Raw genomic sequence first — 18,557 nt, forward strand, 5'->3', positions numbered from 1 at the left:
GGCAGGCCGGCCAACCGCCCATGTCCCGTCCCCCTGGCCAGGCTGGCCGGACCCCACCCATGCACAAATTCATGCACCAGGCCTCTAAAATACACACACACACACACACACACACACACACACACACACTGAGTGGCCAGATTATTATGCGTTCAGAGATCATAATAATCTGGTCACTCAGTGTACATAGATTTAGAAAGCACAACAGCAGCCCAGCCGGTGGTGCTCAGTGGTTGAGCCGTCGACCTATGAACCAGAAGGTCACAGTTTGATTCCCGGTCAGGGCACATGCCTGAGTTGCAGGCTGAATCCCCAGTAGTAGGGGGCATGCAGAAGGCAGCCAATCAATGATTCTCTCTCTCTCTCTCTTTTTTTTTTTTATAAATGCTGAACATTTTTAATGCTTCTGTCATTTCACAAAACATCTTTTGTTGACATTCTACAAATGATAGCATCCAATAATGTCCCAATCCTTTCTATCTTTTTGACTTCTGTAATATTTGTTATTTCAGGAAGATTTTTCAGGGAAACTTGCTGATTTTCTACCTTAGCTATTATGTTTCCTTTATCTGTTTTTCTCCATCTTCAATGTAAACAATTAGAACTGAAGTGTCATTTGCTGAGATACTGAATTTTTTCAAAGCCTCTGAAATATTGTTATTTGGGGACAGGTTGAAAATAATTTCAGTACATAGAATTCTTGTCTTCATTTTTTTCTAGTTTGTAGAGATGAACTGCTTAGTTTGCTGCCACAAGTATCAGACATGGATCGATAATCACTGTAGGGTTTATCAATGAACTATTAATAGCACCTTCCATGGCCTTTTTTCTCAAGTCTCCAGCATTTTTTACATCTTTAAATAACAGAAGAGTCACCCTGCATTCGGGAAATAGTCCAGCTGATGAGTTAACTGCATTTCATAGATAAGTAGGCTTCGCCGCCTCCCGCATCCGTCTCCAATGATTCTCTCTTACCATTGATGTTTCTATCCTTCTCTACCTCTCCCTTCCTGAACTCTGAAATCAATCCTATATAATAAAAGGGTAATATGCAAATTGACCCTAAAGGCGGAAAGACCAGGAAGGACTGGTTGCTATGACACACTGACCACCAGGGGACAGATGATCAATGCAGGAGCTCCCCCTGGTGGTCAGTGCACTTCCATAGGGGGAGCGCTGCTCAGCCAAGAAGCCAGCTCATGGCTGGCCAGCGCAGAGGTGGTGGCGGCAGCACTAAGGATGTTAGACTAACGGCTTAGGCCCCACTCCCAGCAGGCCTAAGCCATTAGTTGGACATCCCCCTAGGGCTCCTGGGCTGCCAGAGGGATGTCTGACTACCAGCTCAGGCCTGGTCCCCCCGGGAGTGGGCCTAAGCCAGCCGGTGGACATCTCCTGAAGGGTCCCCGGACTACAGGAGGGCACAGGCCGGTGAGGCCCCCCCCCCTCCTGCCGAGTGCATGAATTTTTGTGCTCTGGGCCTCTAGTAAAAATATATTAAGAAAGAGAAAAAGGAAGGAAGGAGGGAGGACAGCAAACAGTAGAAAGGGGAAAATGGGATTTAAGTGTCCTAAGGTCCAGAAGGGGTGAAATCTCATTTCTCTTACACTCATAAATCAGGAACTCATGTTGAAATCACAACAGTAACCATGAGATGAAGAGTAAAAGAATGTATAACCAACAAGCTAACAGAAGTGAGAAACGGGAATTTTTAAAATGTTTGATCTAGAACAGGGGTGGGCAAACTTTTTGACTCGAGGGCCACAATGGGTTCTTAAACTGGACCGGAGGGTCGGAACAATAGCATGGATGGAGTGTTTGTATGAACTAATATAAATTCAAAGTAAAGGAGCGGAGGGGAGAGCAAGAGAACCGGATAGAACAGCCGGATCCGGCCCGAGGGCCATAGTTTGCCCAAGGCTGATCTAGAAGGAAGGCTAGAAAGGAGAGAAAAGGGCATACAAAACAGGAAGGCCACATAGCAAAAAGAAACAAGATAATAGATAAAACCAAATGCACTTCTAATTAAGTTAAATGTAAGCAACCAGCACCTCCATCAAGCTGCCAATGACCAAGTGCATACTATTAGCCACATTTGCAGGAGAGGAAGGAGATGCAGAGAAGTCAGGACCTGCCCACAGTTGTCCCCTGGGAAGTCATGGGACCAGAATTTGAACGCAGCAGCCTCCTCCGGACCTGAGCACGCCACCCTCCAGGAGCTCCCTCCTCTGTCCACCCAACGCTGCTTCAGCCCTTCCACAGACGGCCCTAAGCTCCCACAACAAGCTCCTTGCAGGGACCCAATGGCCCCACATCATTGCCATGGTGATGGTGCTAAGGCACAAACTGGGTCTTCACTTTCTCCAAAATTAAAATGTCACCTGGCGGGCTGCTAAGTGGTTAGAGCAGGGGTGGGCAAACTTTTTGACTCGAGGGCCACAATGGGTTCTTAAACTGGACCGGAGGGCCGGAACAAAAGCATGGATGGAGTGTTTGTGTGAACTAATATAAATTCAAAGTAAAGGAGCGGAGGGGAGAGCAAGAGAACCGGATAGAACAGCCGGATCCGGCCCGCGGACCGTAGTTTGCCCACGGCTGGGTTAGAGCACTGACCCACAGACTGAAAGGTCGCAGGTTTGATTCCAGGTCGGGGGCACGTACCTTGGTTGTAGGCTTGATTCCCAGTGGGAGGCAATCAATTGATGTGTCTCTCTCACATCGATGTTTCTCTCTGTCTCTCCCCCTCTCTTCCACTCTTTCTAAAAATCATGGGAAAATACCCTTGGGTGAGGATTAACAATAAAAAACAAACAACAATAATTAAAATATTTCCTGGTTTCTCATTTGCTTCAAGACAAATGCAGTTGGTCATAAAAGGTCCCTCTAGACGAGGCCTCTGCCAGCCCCTGTGCCTCCTGACCTGTGCTGAGCATGACATGGCCACACCCTACAGCGCAGGTAGTCTTCCTCTCCTCGACAGGAGGGCACACTCAGAGCAGTCAAGTGATGACCCAAGCGAATCCATTAACCCAGCTCACAGTTCGATTCCCGTCAGAGCACATGCCCGGGGTTGTGGGCTTGATTCCCAGTTGGGGGCATGTGGGAGGCAGCTGATTAATGAGTCTCTCATCATTGATGTTTCTATCTCTCTCTCTCCCTTCCTCTCTGAAATCAATAAAAATATATTGAAAGAAAATTTGTTAATCCAGGTGGTAAATGTTTACTAAGTAACTACCATGTGCCTCCCACTCTCCCAGGTGCTGGGAAAAGAGCAGGGAACAGAAGAAGCGAACACCCGCCCTCCTGTGGGCATGCCGTCGCCCGCTGGCCTTTGGCATCCATGGGTTCCATATATGTGGGTTCAACCAACTAGTGGATCAAAAATACTTGAAAGAAAGTTACATTGTTGCTGACATGTATACAGTTAGGCCTACGAAGATTATAGTGGTGTCCATACTGAACATATAGACTTTCTTGTGACTATTCCCTGAACAATACAGCAAACAACTAGCTACACAGCATTACGTTGTATTAGGAATTATAAGTTATCTAGAGATGATTTAAAGTACATGGGCGCATGGGTGTAGATTGCATGCAAATACTATGTCATTTCATATAAGGGACTTGAGCATCTGCAGTTGTGGTATCATAGAGGTCCCGGACTCAATCCCCCAATACCAAGCAAGGGACAGCTATAATGGGCATGTGTGCTGTATGTTGCACATATGTGCACGTATGCTGTGGCAGGTGGTGAGAAGTGGCAGGAAGAGAAAGGGAGGGAAAGGGAAGGGGGTCGCAATGCTTACAAGTGTGCTCAAGAAAGGGCTTGAGACTGGTGTTGAGTAAAGATACCGAGGAGATGAGGGAGTGTGTCCTCACCACAGGCATCTCGGGGACAGGCCTTCTGGGCGACCCAGGAAGTGGGCTGGAACGGCAATGCCTTGAGGGGGACGGGGAATGGCAGGGCAGGAGCGCTGAAATGTAAGAATGTGCCTCTGGGTATAGTCAGATCCGCATTTGGGCACAGGGGCATTGCTAAATGAAGAGCCTGGACTTCCATTCTGAGTGGGACAGTAAAGGGGCACCCCCCCACCCCTGGCCAGGCCCTCTAAAGGAATGAGGCCAACACCCAACACCGTCCCTGAGGCCCAGGAACTGGCCGTGCCTACCCTGCAGAGGTTCAGACAGCAATGCTGGCTTCACCCAGTCCTCCCTACTTTCTTTAGGAAAAATGGAGCTGTTAGCCAAGGATACCCCATCCCTGAACGCTCTGAAGAAGAGGGCGCCGGGCCGCGGGTCACTGGGCAGGATGCAAACCCTGCGGCTCTGGGAGAAGGTGGCTCTCGCTCTCTCTGTGTAGAGAACGTTGCCCGGGGTTGGGAGGCATGGTGAAGACCAGACCAAATCAAGACTGAATCTAGAAGGTTCCACATGAGGTAGCCCCAGCGCACGGAGACAGGTTATCTATGAGGTGACTGGCACAGGGTTGCAAAAAGGGAACCACCCCCACCCACCTACCCCGCCAGGGGAGAGCAAAGAGCCGCCTGGGTGAGGAGGGCGCTGGGCGGGACAAGCCACCAGGCACATCCTGTGAGTCACGCCTGGCTTTCTCCAGGAAACCTGTCAGGAGGTACTGGTCACTCAGGTATTTGAAAGTAACCCTCCAAATTCTGAGGAAACAGAACGTTCCGCATATATTTGCTTAGATATTCAACCTGTGTATTTTATGACATCAAACTTTCGCATAATGAAGCTTCTTGAATAGTCAGTGGACTGCATGGTTGAACTCTTTAATGAAACCTAAAGCAAAATTCTCCCGCTTAAAACCCGTAAGTGCTGCGTGCCGGGCTTCAAGACACATGGCCCACTCACGCGTCCTGGGTTGGGAGCCTCCCTACCCCACTCCAGGCCACAAGGCCGCGGTGACCTGCATCCGCTTCTAGGGAAACCGATGCTGTGCACTCAGCTTGCAGCTAACTGCTCCCGCAAAACCCGCCGAGGTGCGGCAGCTGCTGCCATGGGAGTGCGACCCCCTGCGGCCACACGAGGTATGGCATCCTCAGCAGGGAGCTGGAAATTCCAGAACAGAACAGTGCAGAGCAAAGCTAAGTGAGGGGCGAGAGAGGTCCCAGAAAGGGAAGGTCCCTTTGGCCCGCTGTTTCCTCCCATCACAGAGGTGCGGCAGGAGGGAAGAACAGGAAGCGCGGAAAGTCCGCTGGGCCTGGATTAGAATGTGGAGTTGTCTGGAGCCAGGTTGAGTTACCCCGTGGAGACATGGATGCTAATCCTTGACTGTGAAAGTTAAAAAGCATGGATGTGACTTTTTGTTTTAAAAATTTACAGAGTATCTGCATGCAACTTACTTTCTTCACTTAACAGTACAATTTTAAGGCATTTTGTAATATCAGTGTGGTACCGATATCTGTTTCATTTCCGAGGTTAACACCAAAAAACGCAGTTTGGCAAGGGGGAGAAAGAGGAGTGTGGCTTGAAGGGCATCGTGTAATAAATTTATTGTATTTTGTTACATTTTCCACTTTTCCCTTAATTCCAACTGTGTGCAATATAATCAACTGCTGTTCCAGAAATAAAATTTTTTAAACATAAAAATATAAATTCTGCTTCTCAAAAGTGCATACACCTTGAATAATAAGACACACAAATAACAGAAGTCAGTGGCACATCTCATGCACTTGTTCTAAAATAACTTAAAAGATATGACACACTTCTCCGGCCACAGGACGACCCCTCTTTCCCATGACTGCAGGGCTAAGGAAACTCAGCACTGAGCATGCGTGCGTGGACAATACCGAGCCGCCTCGGGAGTCTGACGGCAGCCCGTGTGCAGCCAGAGCGTCCCGGGAGAAACCAGTCCTGTGATGGGCCGGAGTTCAGTTTAGCCAGTGGTGAGAGGCAGAGGGGACGTCCTGGCCTCTCCCAGGCAGAGTAGCACCTAGGGAACTCCCATCACTCTTCCTCCACGGTAGCAGCCTCACTGCTCCCGCCTCGCTAGGGAGCCCGCCAGCCTGGTAGCTTTGTGCCTTGAAATGCGAACACCAGGGGAACTGTTTCTTTCTCGCGGGCAGCAGTGGTGAGATGAGCCACCCGAGGAGCACAGGGACTGCCCGGAAGTCCTTGGCAAGCACTCAGCTCACCAGATTAAGCTCCATCCCACTGGCCTCCATCCATAATGTATGCAGCCAAACTTTTGGATGAGCATTAGCTGATTTATTAAAATGATATGAAAAAATACCAATGAGGGTTACAAAAGATTCCAAATAAAAATGCTTCACATTCATTTTTAAATTTAAAAATACTTCCTGAAATTACATTCTAGACAAGTAGAGAATGAGCTAAACAAGAAATTTGGGGGCAGCCTAGGGTTTGCTATTATAATTATTACAAAGAAACCATCATTCTATCAAAATCTGGGACTCCGCCCTGGCTCTCAGCAGGGCTCAACCCTGCACTTCAGACACACCTGGAGCTTTAATCCACGTGGTCATTCCTGGGCCGGACCACACTGACTACATAGTGTGCGCGATGGGGAGGGACCTGGGTTTAAAGTTCCCTAGACCAGTCTCATGAACATTCATGAGAGGCTTCAGAGACTTCAGGGGCAGTCTGTGTGAGATGTGAAGAAGCCTCCCTAGTCTATTATGGATCTCACTTCCACCCAAACTGGGAAGTGCCAGGTTAAAACAAATGTGAGATGGATCTAGAACTAACCCACCCTCCGACGCCACCATAACCCCACAAGCTTAGTCTTCATGTGACCACTGTTTTCCATAATAGTAGCTCTAAGTCTCTAAAAAGCATTTTAAACTGTTAGCACTACTAGAAGCCACGTTCTCTCCTTGTGACCACAGTAGAACCCTAGAGGATATAAACAATTAAAATCTATAGAAAATGGCAGGTTATTTTTAGAACATTCCTATACTTCACAAAAGTCTTCAAGCTAAATACAGTATATAAACCAGTGTTCAACATCCCCAACCCATTCCTGCTTGCAAATACTTACAGTCTTGCCAATGATTCAAAAGGCTGGCCAAGAGAAACATGTGCAAAGCAAAACAGGAGACCACATTCATGCTCTTCTACACTGATTAAACCACACTGAACAATACAAATCAGAAAACAGAGCTCCGTAATCTAAGAGTTGCCTTTAAAAAGCTGTTTAGTGTCGTGGACGGTCTGTGAGGTGCTTTGCATAGGCAATAAGAGCATGCTTTCTGGGTTAGCTACAGGCCATGCAGGGCCATCCTGTGTCCCGTGCGTGAAGCATGGCTGCTCAGGCTCCACGTGCAGCTGCAAGACACACCTCTGGGCGCTGAGCCAAAGGCAGTGAGACTGACTATTCAACTAAAATAAAAGCATAGCGTTTACCCCAAAATACTCCTGCAGGCTTAGCAACAATGCATCCTTTATGAACTTAGACAGCCTGCACAGTAACAGCTACCTTTTGTGTTAACCACAGGCACTGGTTAGACAGCAAATTTTGCTCTTTTCAATCCAAATGATTCAGAGTTCAACCCACCTCACAGAATGTGTTTTATAGAAACTGTGCTTGTCATTTGCATACTATCTCAAAATTCCAACCCAGAAACACTATCTTTGCATCTGACAATTATAACTCCAGAAAACAGTAAAGTCAGCTGCTCAGTAATTTTATCAGAATGAAAGGTGACATCAGGTGTCAACTACTTGAAAAACATGTTTATTTTATGTAAATGAGCTTTGCTCACAGCTCTCCTCTGCTCCATTTTCCTAAAGGCTGCCACTGCCGTCCTTCACATGCTGTTCCTGTGTTTCTCATGATAGAGGGATGACAATTTTTCACTCAAACTCCCTCCCCCCTCCCCCCGCAAAATCCCCACATCCATCTCATGCCAACGTGGGTGACCACATTTTCAAGCCCTAAGTATAGAAACAGCTGTCTGAAAAAGTGGACGTAGAGGAGAGCGTCTCCGGAGGTGAAGAAGGGCACTTTTGGCTTCCAGAGGACTTGGCCGAATCAGCAGAACCCGTTCGCTCTGTCGGCACCCGGTCCATCAGCTGCGCTCCCAGGGCTCCTCGGCCACAGCAAACTCCTGAAGCCTGCAGCTGGCCTTCACTCGCAGAGCAGGCCCTCCACCAATGTGTCAGAATGAACGAACGAATGAGTAAATGACGAAAGAATGATTACAAGAGTTGAGGTCAGCCTCAGATAATTACAACTCTTTACCAAAACACAAATACTCCTATTGGTCCAGCGTAGTATTCCTCTCAGTTAGGCTGCTTTTAGGGAGAAAATAGAAAAAGGTGGGAGATGGTCTTGCATGACATGAGCCTAACACCCTCCGCGCTCACACATTGGGGAGGGATTATGAAGGCAAGGCCCGGGACTTAGGGAACGTGGTAGGCTCAGTGCCTGGGTTGTTCACTGGAAAGAAATCCAAATGAAAAGTTTCTTAAGTGGACAAGTGAGAGAGACGAACTCCGTGGTTGGTGGTTTTTCTGTGCTCACCAGGAAATGAGTGCTCGGATGAGGCCAGAAACCAAGCCCACCATCCTTAGTAGGTGATTTCCAATCCCAAACACACATATGCTCATTGCGCCAGACATCACCAGGGAAAAACAGAACCAACACCAAGTCCCTAACCTACCAAAGACCTGAAATGAACCAGGTAACCATTTCCCACACTTCACACCTCAAAGAGCACCTGCAAACTTCCGGGCAAGACAGCCTTCTCAGTGGCTTAGCGTTTATACCTGGTGATCAGGGATAAACTTTACATTGCTTAAGCGCAGAAATGTAACAGCTTAGAGATGCCTAGACAATGCCATAATATTTCCTGATTTTTTCCATTTAAATCTGAAACGAGGACTAAATTCATAAGCATACAATTTTATAGTGAAATTTTGTTTCTAGATCTCATGGAAAATTAAAGGAGTTTGTAGTGTGCTTTTTAAGACACTAAACCAAATGGAAAATCCATTCCTGAAGCATTCAAGAATAAAAATATTCACCACTGTGAAAATTAAACTACTTTCCATTCATGCTTAAATAATTATAGCCCCAAAAGGTGTTCATAAAACCTGTTGTGTAGCCAAACTATAATTCTAACACTTTGCAGAGATACAGATTTCAAATGTGGTTTGCCTGCGAGAGAAAGATGAGAGGCTCCAATCGGCGATTCCACATTTGTGATACAGAAAACCAGTGCCTAACAGACTGGCTATCCACGTGTGGTCAGAAGCGAGAACATCCCCGGCAGCTGGGCATCGGCAGTCACTGGGCCGAGGAAAGCAGCGCTGCTCTGGAGCAACAGGACTGGGCGCGGGGCAGACACGCATGCTCAGGAAATGTCAGGGAGCACTACGGCAACTTCCACAAGCTGGGTGAGTCTTAGATATCACAAGGGTCTAAAATTCCAGCTACCCTCAACAAAAATGGCCTCCAGACTTGTGAGTTACCTGCTAATGCTCAAATTAGCAGCAAAATAAAGTTAAGTAACCTACTGGAAACATTTCCCAAGAGGTATTCATGAAAAACAACAACAAAAGGCAGTGCAGAATTCACAGCCGTGTGTGTGTGGTCGCCTCACACACAGCAGGACTGAAGGGGGATTACACATGGGTCCGAGTGCCAGGAGTTCAGGGAGAACTTGAAGAACCTGTGAGTTTTTGGAAGTTAGTATTTAAGAGCACATAAACATAGCATGCTGTATTTCATGGCAAAGTGACAAATGCTATTCAAATAGAATGAGAACTAGGACTCTCTTGACATTCAGGAAAAGGAGGAAAAAACTAAAACTTGCCAGGATACCTCCAGAAAGCTTGGAAAACCAGGTATCTTGCTTATCTGTGAGATGTCTGTGAGGTTCTCTAACCAGGAAATGCAATTGGCATGGACAAGGCCAGACGGAACATGTGCTGACCCCGCCGAGTTCTGGTGAGAGATTCAATCTTAAGCACGAAGAAGTGAGTGAATACTGAAGAGCAGTCACTGAGCCCGACAGGCAGGATCAGAAACGTGTACGTAATACTTGGTTACACGTCGCTTCACTACCACTGACTTCCGACCTGAGCAACTTCTTTCCTCTTCATAACTGACCAGACTGTGGAGACGTGGGCATGAAGCTTCCAACGTCTAACAGGAAAGGCAACACCGAGGAGGAAAATGGGAGATTCACATGTGCAGTTGAGAATCCTTTTTCTTTTCCCAGGAATCTTTAAAAGATTCCTCTACTGCTCGACTACTTTTCAAACTCCTAATGGCCTCCACTAGCAAATTTAGAAGGGAAAAAACTTAACTACGAGTGACTGGCTTTCTGAATACCCAATTTGCCACATCTTGGGACCCACACCTTTGCCGATGTGAAAGTAGTGAAAGACCGCTTCTACCTCTAAAAGTGTCCATGTGTGGCAGTAGGAGGAATGACAGTCACTGACAGGCCACCTTCCTCTCTAGTCCTTTTACGGATACACATCCTTCCTAGCCTGGCTGAGTATATATACCTGAGAAACATTAGTGTTAAAATATTGCCCTTTACAAAGACTGGTAGATGGGGCCAAAGTGCAGGAAGCAACCGTTTTCTCTCGGTTTGTCTCATTGTTAGTGTCACAGTTTTTAGAACTCCTGGTGCCACATGACAGTCCCCTTGGGGACAAGTCCTGCTCAGCTGAACCCCAGGTCAAATAATTCATCCTTCTACAGAGCACAGTAATGACAGCTTGACTGGTCCCAGGTCCCAAACCCTAGTGTCCAACGAGTCATTAGAGTTCTCTAAAAGAAATATGTACAACTGCTAAAGGGACTGTCCAGGGTATCCTCTGTAATTTTTCCAGTTAGCTCAGTACTGATGCTTTACCTATGGCTGTTATTTGGTTCAATGGCAGAATAAGGCGACGCTTTTAACAATTTGCAATTGAATTCCACGCACGCGCGCACGCACACACACACACATGCATGCACGCAAGCACACACATCAGGCACATGACCCAAAAAATACAAAACAAAAGCATAGAGGGCTTTGGTGGGGGGGAAGGGGGTTCTAAATAAATAAACGCATCACTGAGGCTTCGGAGGAGGCCGTGCAGAGGCTGGCATGCTCGAAGGCAACCTTGGGGAGGACTTCTCGGAGGACTGCCTGCCTCCAGGAGAGGAGAGTGCTCCAGAGTCTAGAGGGGAAGACTTGGACTTGCGACTGGACAGCAGGGAATGTCTAGCAGAAGCAGGGTCCTTGGAGACAAGCTGCTCTTTCCCCGCAGAACTGGCATTTGGCTGCTGGGAGCCTGGAGGCCGGTGCCCTTTCTCTGCCTTGTCCTCCCCGGCATTCTTACAGGCCGACTTGACAGAGCTCCCACCTGCCTTCTTAGAGAGCAAGGTCGTCTTGCCGAGGTCAGTGGACCGCCGGGTTTCCTTCTGCCTCAAGGCTGACTTGAAAAAGGATAGCCCCTTTTCATCCGACTTGCTGTCCCTCTTCAGACCAGCCTTCACACTCGCATTGGGGGAGCGCAGGCTGGCCATGGAGGAGCTCCTGACCTGCTTCCCATCTCCCCGGCCCTCCCCCGCCCTGGCCTGGCTCACCCGAGGGGAGTTGGGCTTGGAGCTGGAAGGGCCACTGGCTCGGTCAGAAACCAGGCTTTGTCTGGAGCCCTCTCTACTTAAGCTCCGATCTGAAGTCCTGCCCTTCCCAGGGGGGAAGGGGCCCCTCGTGGCAGGGCCCGAGGCTTTTTTGGCAGGAGTGGAGGAAGCAGTGCAAGTGAGGGAAGAAGCTGACTTCTGCTTCTGGGGCGAAGGAGAGGCCACTGAGTCCTGGGCTCTGGGGGAGGACTCCTTCCTGGGAGGGGCGGGGGCCCTGGAAGACTCCGCTTTGCTTCGGGAGCGGGAGGGCTTCACAGAAACTTTGGCAGGAACCGGAGAGGAAGGGGAGGTGCTGGACTGAGATGACCCCCGGCTTGCCAAGACGGACCTCCCCTTCCGCAAGCTTCTGTCTGGCTCAGACGCACCTTTGGAGCTGGGGGAACTCTTGGTTGTGCTCTCTGGTTTCTTTGTGAGGGAGCCTGGGTGGCTTGGGGGTTTCACCTCTTTGACGGGAGAGCTGTCTACAGAATCGCTCTGATCCACGTAAGCTATCTGGTTATTGTTATCAAATGGATCAGAGATGGAGGGCAAGCGAGCCCTTTGTGCTGAGTGTTTGCTCTGTGTGTCTGCCACACTGGAGTTCAATCTGTGGGCCTCTGGCTCGTCTCTGCACACGCCTTCCATGACAGCCAGAGGGGCCCGGCCTGTAGCCTTGTGCTCCCGTCGACTGGGAGTGCCGCCCAGGTCCTGGGAACTGCTAGAAAGGCTCCTCAAGCTACCAAAGCAAGAGACCGAGGCCTTGTCATCCACTGCCTCCCCGATCTTCTCCAAGGTGGAGGCAGAGGCGTGAACCGGAGAGTCCCCTGAGAACCGGGAAGGAGAGCTGGAGCGCATCTGAAGCTTGGCAGACAGGGACCAAGAAGGTCTGATGCAGTTTTCATGGACGGCCAAGGGGCTGGTGACAGAAGACCTGGATGACAAGCTCTGGCGCTGGACACTCCTCACGAATGGTCGAGTTGAGAAACCTCCTGCATGCACAAAGAGAACATCGTTAAGCTAAACAGCAACGAGGCCAGAAGCACCTACCGGGAAAGGAAGGCGAGCATCTGGGACAGCAGGAGCACGACGCTCAGAGCAGCACGTCTGGGCTCAAGGAGTAGTCATGGGATGTCCACTTTCCTGAGCCCAGTTCCCTCCCTTACCTATCCAACAGGTGCATTCTAATTCAGGGACCAGCAAACTGTCTCTGCCTGCCTGCTCTCCACCAGGGATCGGCACCGTTTTCCTGTACAGGCCCAGCCAGTAACCACTTTAGGCTTTGTGGGCTCCCATCTCATGAAAGTAGTCATGAGTGACACATCAACAAATGGGCATGGCTGTGTTCCAATGAAACCTTATCCTATCTAATCCTTCTAATAAAGAGGGAATATGCTAATTGACCCTCACACCATTGCAAAGATGGCGGCGCCCACAGCCAGTAAGGATGGAATATGCTAATTGACTGCCCCACCCTCAAAGATGGCGGCACCCACAGCCACAAGATGGTAGTGCCCAGTCCCCTCAGCCCCACCGGGCGCCTGCCTCCGGAGTTCCCCAATCCCCTCAGCCCCCCAGCTTCCCAGGACCAGTCCGAGGTGCAGGCAAGCCTTGGATGGTGGCTGCCCAGCCGCCCAAGACCGGCCCGAGGTGCAGGCAAGCCTCGAATGATGGCTGCCCAGCCGCCCAGGGCCACCCGAGGCTCAGGTAACCAGGGCCGGCCGAGGCTTGCGCTGCCAGCAGTGGCAGCAGCAGAGGTGTGATGGGGGCCTTCCCCTGATCGCCGGGTCGCCTCTCGCCCCTGAGGGCTCCTGAACTGTGAGAGGGGGCAGGCTGGGCTGAGGGACCCCCCACTCCAGTGCATGGATTTTCATGCACCAGGCCTCTAGTGAGAATAAAATAAAATCTTTAAAAAGTCCTGTGCCCAGCAAGGTACTTGGCACTCCACAGATGCTCAATAAATGTGAATGACTGAGTCAGCTTAACTCACTAAGGATATCTGGGGCACACAGAAGGCAGTCTTTGCCCAAGATGGCACCAAGAGTTAGAGGCAGAGCAAACACCAGAGCCGCAGCTCCAGCCCACATGCAATGCCACATACAGGTGCCTGTAGTTGTTAACTATGAAAGCAGATCCACACAAACGACTAAAGAGACAATATACTCCTATCCTGAGTGACTTAGAACTTATTTTAAAATAGTCGTAACTAGAATAATATAAATCCAAAGAGCCCAGCCAGTGTTGCTCAGTGGTTAAGCATCGACCTATGAACCAGGAGGTCACAGTTCAATTCCCAGTCAGGGCACATGCCTGGGTTACAGGCCTGATCCCCAGTGTGGGGCGTATAGGAGGCAGCTGATCAATGGTACTTTCTCATTGATGTTCTATCTCTCCCTCTCCCTTCCTCTCTGAAACCAATAAATATATTTTAAAAAAACACAAAAAAACCTTCCAGCCCTTGAAGAAAAAAATGGTAGCCAAATAGGCAGACGTGTCCTATGCCTTGTCCCAGAGCAGATAGAAGAAGCAACTAAATCGAATAACATCCACCCGGAATTGGCAAACTGGACACAGCTGGTGAGACCATTCACAACTGGGAAGCGCAGAAGACACCTGGAGAATGGTAGGATCGAGGATCTGGGCTGGAGAGAGGTGTGCAACCACCAGGCCCAGAGGGTCAGAAGAAAGCTGCAGGGCACCAAGTCTGCATCCCTTGGGGACAGGCGTAACATCCAACTGTGGAAGGGAAGTCCACAGGCTGCTGGCGGCTGGAGATTCTAGATCTAAGCCCATAGCTGCGAGAGGCTGTGACCAGAAAGGCGGCCTGAAGAGCTGACTGAGCCACAGGGTGCCAGCAGGGAGAGGAACTCACAGTCATGTGGTTGTTTTGCCTCTATTTTGTCTTCTTTTATTTGCTAAACCCAGTTCATAGGACCTTTCAATTACACTCACCGAGGCTGCTGTGCAGGTGTAGGTGTGGATTTGTGGGGTCTGGGGAGAGGTTGTGGAGGAGAAAGGGTCAGGGAGAGGTGACAGGAATCCAGCACTGAGACTTCCTGACCCTCCAAACTTAAGCAGCCATTTTCTCCTGAAGAGCCAGCCCTCCCAGCAGCCTCAAGACAACCAATACAGTCACACCCAACCTACACCTTGAGCTGTACAGAGGACACAAAGACTATGAATAGCCCCAAAGAGCCCTCAGGGACTTGGTTGAAGAGGGGCCATTGAGTCTTAAAAAGCGATAAAGCACCACTCCCACCTAAAGCCTGTCAGAAGCAGATCCTTGAGAAATTAAGATTGACAGCAGGCAGACTGGCAAAGCGGGCAGATTGCTCCTGCCTGTTCACAGAGGAGTGGTGGATCTCTTGGAACTTCACGGTGCTGACTACCTAACAGGTAACAGACGTGGCAGACAGAACAGAAGAGTGGGGTCTTAAACCAGCCCCCATGGGGCATTAAAACTCAGCTGAAGCTAATGACACTTCACTTTTTAATCTTTTATTAAAAATTTTTTTTCTTTATTTTTTTAATCTTTTATGTTTTGTGTGTATTGTTTTTTCATTCTATTTTTATTTTATTTTATTTTATTTTTTTTCACCCTTTTCTTCCTCATTTCTCCCTTTTTCATCCTTTTTTCTCTTCTCCTGTCCCTGCTTTAGTTTTTCTCTTTCCTTTCCTTTTACCCCTTGTTAAAAATTGATCTTTATCTGCTTTATTGATGTGTTGTTATTATTGCAGTCTCTGTGGGCTTACTCGTATATCTAACTTTCTCTCCCCTGCTCCAAGTCCATGTACCCTTCTCTTTTCTCTTTCTTCGATAGTCAATTCTTTCTATGCTTTTGTTGTTCCTCTCCTCTCCTGCTCTCTTCTTCTCCTAATTGTTTAATTAGATTCACTCACTAAACTCAAGCCTATCAGCTCTCTCCTCTACTCACTTTTTCCAAAAATAAGTGAATAAATGAATTAAAAATTTTTAAATTTTTTGTTTTATCTTTTAATTTTTTTTATTATCTTTCTTTTCTTCTTATCCACTCATTCTCTTTCTACTGCCTCTATACTGAACCATGGTCCTTAACATTACTCATTCAATTCCTTAACCTTACTTTCTGTATATAAGCTCTGCCTCTAAAAGATTCTGTCCCCCCACTTTTCTGGGTGTTCATTGTTTGCATTTTTTGGTTTGTTTTGTAGTGTTATCTCCCCATATAAATTTTTTTTTCTTTTCTCTCTTATCTTTTTTTCTTTCCTCACTTTTTCTCTTTTTCTCTCTCCTAATTTTCTTTTCTCTGGTGGTCACTTTTATTGGGGTTATCAGTGTCATGAGTACATGTTTTCTTCCATTTGTGTTGTCTTGTCTAGTTGTATCTTGTGCTGTTTCGTGAACATGGTAGAGAGTGAGCCACATAACCAGACACGCTAAGAGGAGACTCCATCCACGAATGGGACAATAACACTCAAGACCCAACTACACCAAGAGAACCCAAATATCCCAAGTAGGGGGCATCCCTAGAATACCAGCCCAGAAGACCTGAGAGACTGTACTACTGGGTCCCACAAAACATCTATTATATAAGACAAACTCAAAAAATCTGCATGGCATATTAGTTTGATCTAATACATAGAAACAATCACAAAGGGACAGCAAAAATGGGGAGACAAAGAAATAACCCCCATACGAAAGAAAAGGAGGACTCACCAGTAAAGGAAATAAATGAAATGAAGGCAAGCAAGTTGTCAGAGAAAGAATTCAGAGCAATGGATATAAGGACACTGAAAAGGACTGAAGGCAAATTCAACAACATGTGTAAGAATCAAGAGGAAATGAAGAAGAATCAAGAGGAAATGAAGAATCAAGAAGTGAAGAAAGACATAGCTGCAATAAAGAGTACAATGGAAAGTTTCAAAAGTAGACTAAAAGAAACTGAGGACCGCATCAGCGAGTTAGAAGACAAGGTGGAAAAAACACCCAAGTAGAGTAACAACTGGAAAGAAAACTTAAAATGCAGGAGAGCCTAAGGGAGCTTTAGGACAACACAAAACAAAACAACATCTGCATAATAGGGGTGCCAGAAGGAGAGGAAGCAGAGCAAGGAATAGAAAACCTGTTTGAAGAAATAATGACAGAAAATTTCCCTGATGTTAGGAAGAAAAAAAAAATTACACAAGTCCAAGAGGCACACAGAGTCCCAAACAAGATGAACCCCAAAAGATCAACACCAAGACACATCATAATTAAATTGGCAAACATCAATGACAAAGTAAGAATCTTAAAGGCTGCCAGAGAGAGACAGAAAGTTACAAGGGATCTCCCATTAGACTATTAACTGATTTCTCAACAGAAACACATCAGGCCAGAAAGGAATGGTATGAAATATACAAGGTCATGCAAAGCAAGGGACTGAATCCAAGAATACTATACCCAACAAGGCTATCATTCAAAATTGAAGGTGAAATCAGGAACTTCACAGCCAAAAAAAAAGGCTAAGGGAATTTATTACCACCAAGTCAGCAAAGCAAGAAATGCTAACCAGACTGCTGTAAAAAGAAGAAATAGAAAGGGAAGAAGGAACACAGGCATAAAGAATAAAAATGGCAACAAACAAGTACCTATCAATAATTACCTTAAATGTAAATGGATTAAATGCTCCACTCAAAAGATACAGGGTAGCTGAAGGTGAGCCACTTCATAATACTAAAGGGAGCAATTCAACAAGAGGATATAACTCTGGTAAACATATATGCACTTAATACAGGAGCACCCAAATACATTTTAAATAATTCTGGAAGATATCAAGGTAAAGATTGACAGCAATACAATCATAGTAGGGGACTTTAATACCCCACTAACGCCATTGGGTAAATCCTCTAAACAAAAAATCAGCAAAGAAATAGCAATCCTAAATAACTCACTAGATCAGATGGAATTAATTGACATCTTCAGAACATTTCACCCCAAAGCTACAGAATATACAGTCTTCTCAAGTGCACATGGGACATTTGCAAAGATAGACCACATATTGGGACATAGGCAAAGTCTCTTCAAATTCAAGAAGATAGAAATCATATCAAGCATCTTCTCAGATCACAATGGCATAAAATTAGAAATCAACTACAATAAAAACAATGTAAAAAATGAAACACCTGGAGGCAAAATAGCATGCTATTAAACAATGATTGGGTTACCAAAGATATCAAAGAAGAAATAAAAAGCATCCTGGAAACAAATGACAATGAAAACACAACAATCCAAAAATCTGTGGAACACAGTAAAAGCAGTCCTGAGAGGGAAGTTCATAGCTCTACAGGCCTACCTCAAAAAAACAAAAAGAAAAAAGAAAGAAAAATGGTAATAAATTATCTAACCCTACAACTTAAAGAATTAGAAAGAGAGCAAGAAAAACCCAGAGTAAACAGAAGGAAGGAAATAATAAAGATCAGAGTGAAAATAAATGACATAAAGACCCCTCCCCCCCCAAAAAAAATACAAAAAGCAATAAAGAGCTGGTTCTTTGAAAGGATAAACAAGATTGATGAACCTCTAGCCAGGCTCACCAATAAACAAAGAGGACCCAATAAGCAAAATCAGAAATGAAAGAGGTGACGTTAACAACCAACCCCACACAAAGAAGGCCGAGGGACATATAAAAACACGCTCAAAGTCACTAATCATCCGAGAGATGTAAATCAAAACGACAATGAGGTTCCATCTCACACCTGTCAGAATGGCTATCATCAACAAATCAACAAACGACAAGTGCTGCAGAGGATGTGGAGAAAAAGGAACCCCCGTGCACTGCTGGTGGGAATGCAGATGATGCAGCCACTGTGGAAAACAGTATGGAGTTTCCTCAAAGAATTAAAATGGAACCTTCATTTGACCCAGTGATCCCACTTGTAGGAATATATCCCAAGAAATCAAAAACACTGATCAGAAAGGACATATGCACCCCTATGT

The 18,557-nt window shown here is 46.9% G+C and overlaps 1 protein-coding gene and 1 pseudogene across 2 annotated transcripts in view; both read right to left on the reverse strand.

Moving 5' to 3' along the window:
• Window positions 1–414: 414 nt before the first annotated feature.
• On the reverse strand, window positions 415–917 carry LOC308253879 (EKC/KEOPS complex subunit TPRKB-like; annotated as a pseudogene). The gene has a single exon. The product of its transcript is annotated as an EKC/KEOPS complex subunit TPRKB-like (transcript).
• A 4,571-nt stretch (window positions 918–5,488) lies between these two features.
• Window positions 5,489–18,557, reverse strand: part of USP31 (ubiquitin specific peptidase 31) — an 81,289-nt gene continuing 68,220 nt past the window's right edge. The window contains exon 16 of the mRNA XM_080682124.1: window positions 5,489–12,594. Within this exon, the coding sequence (XP_080538250.1) occupies window positions 11,051–12,594 (1,544 nt within the window). The 3' untranslated portion in view covers window positions 5,489–11,050. The remainder of the gene's footprint in view (window positions 12,595–18,557) is intronic.

The sequence above is a fragment of the Plecotus auritus genome (assembly GCF_963455305.1).
Source record: "Plecotus auritus genome assembly, chromosome: 7".
Taxonomy (NCBI): domain Eukaryota; kingdom Metazoa; phylum Chordata; class Mammalia; order Chiroptera; family Vespertilionidae; genus Plecotus; species Plecotus auritus.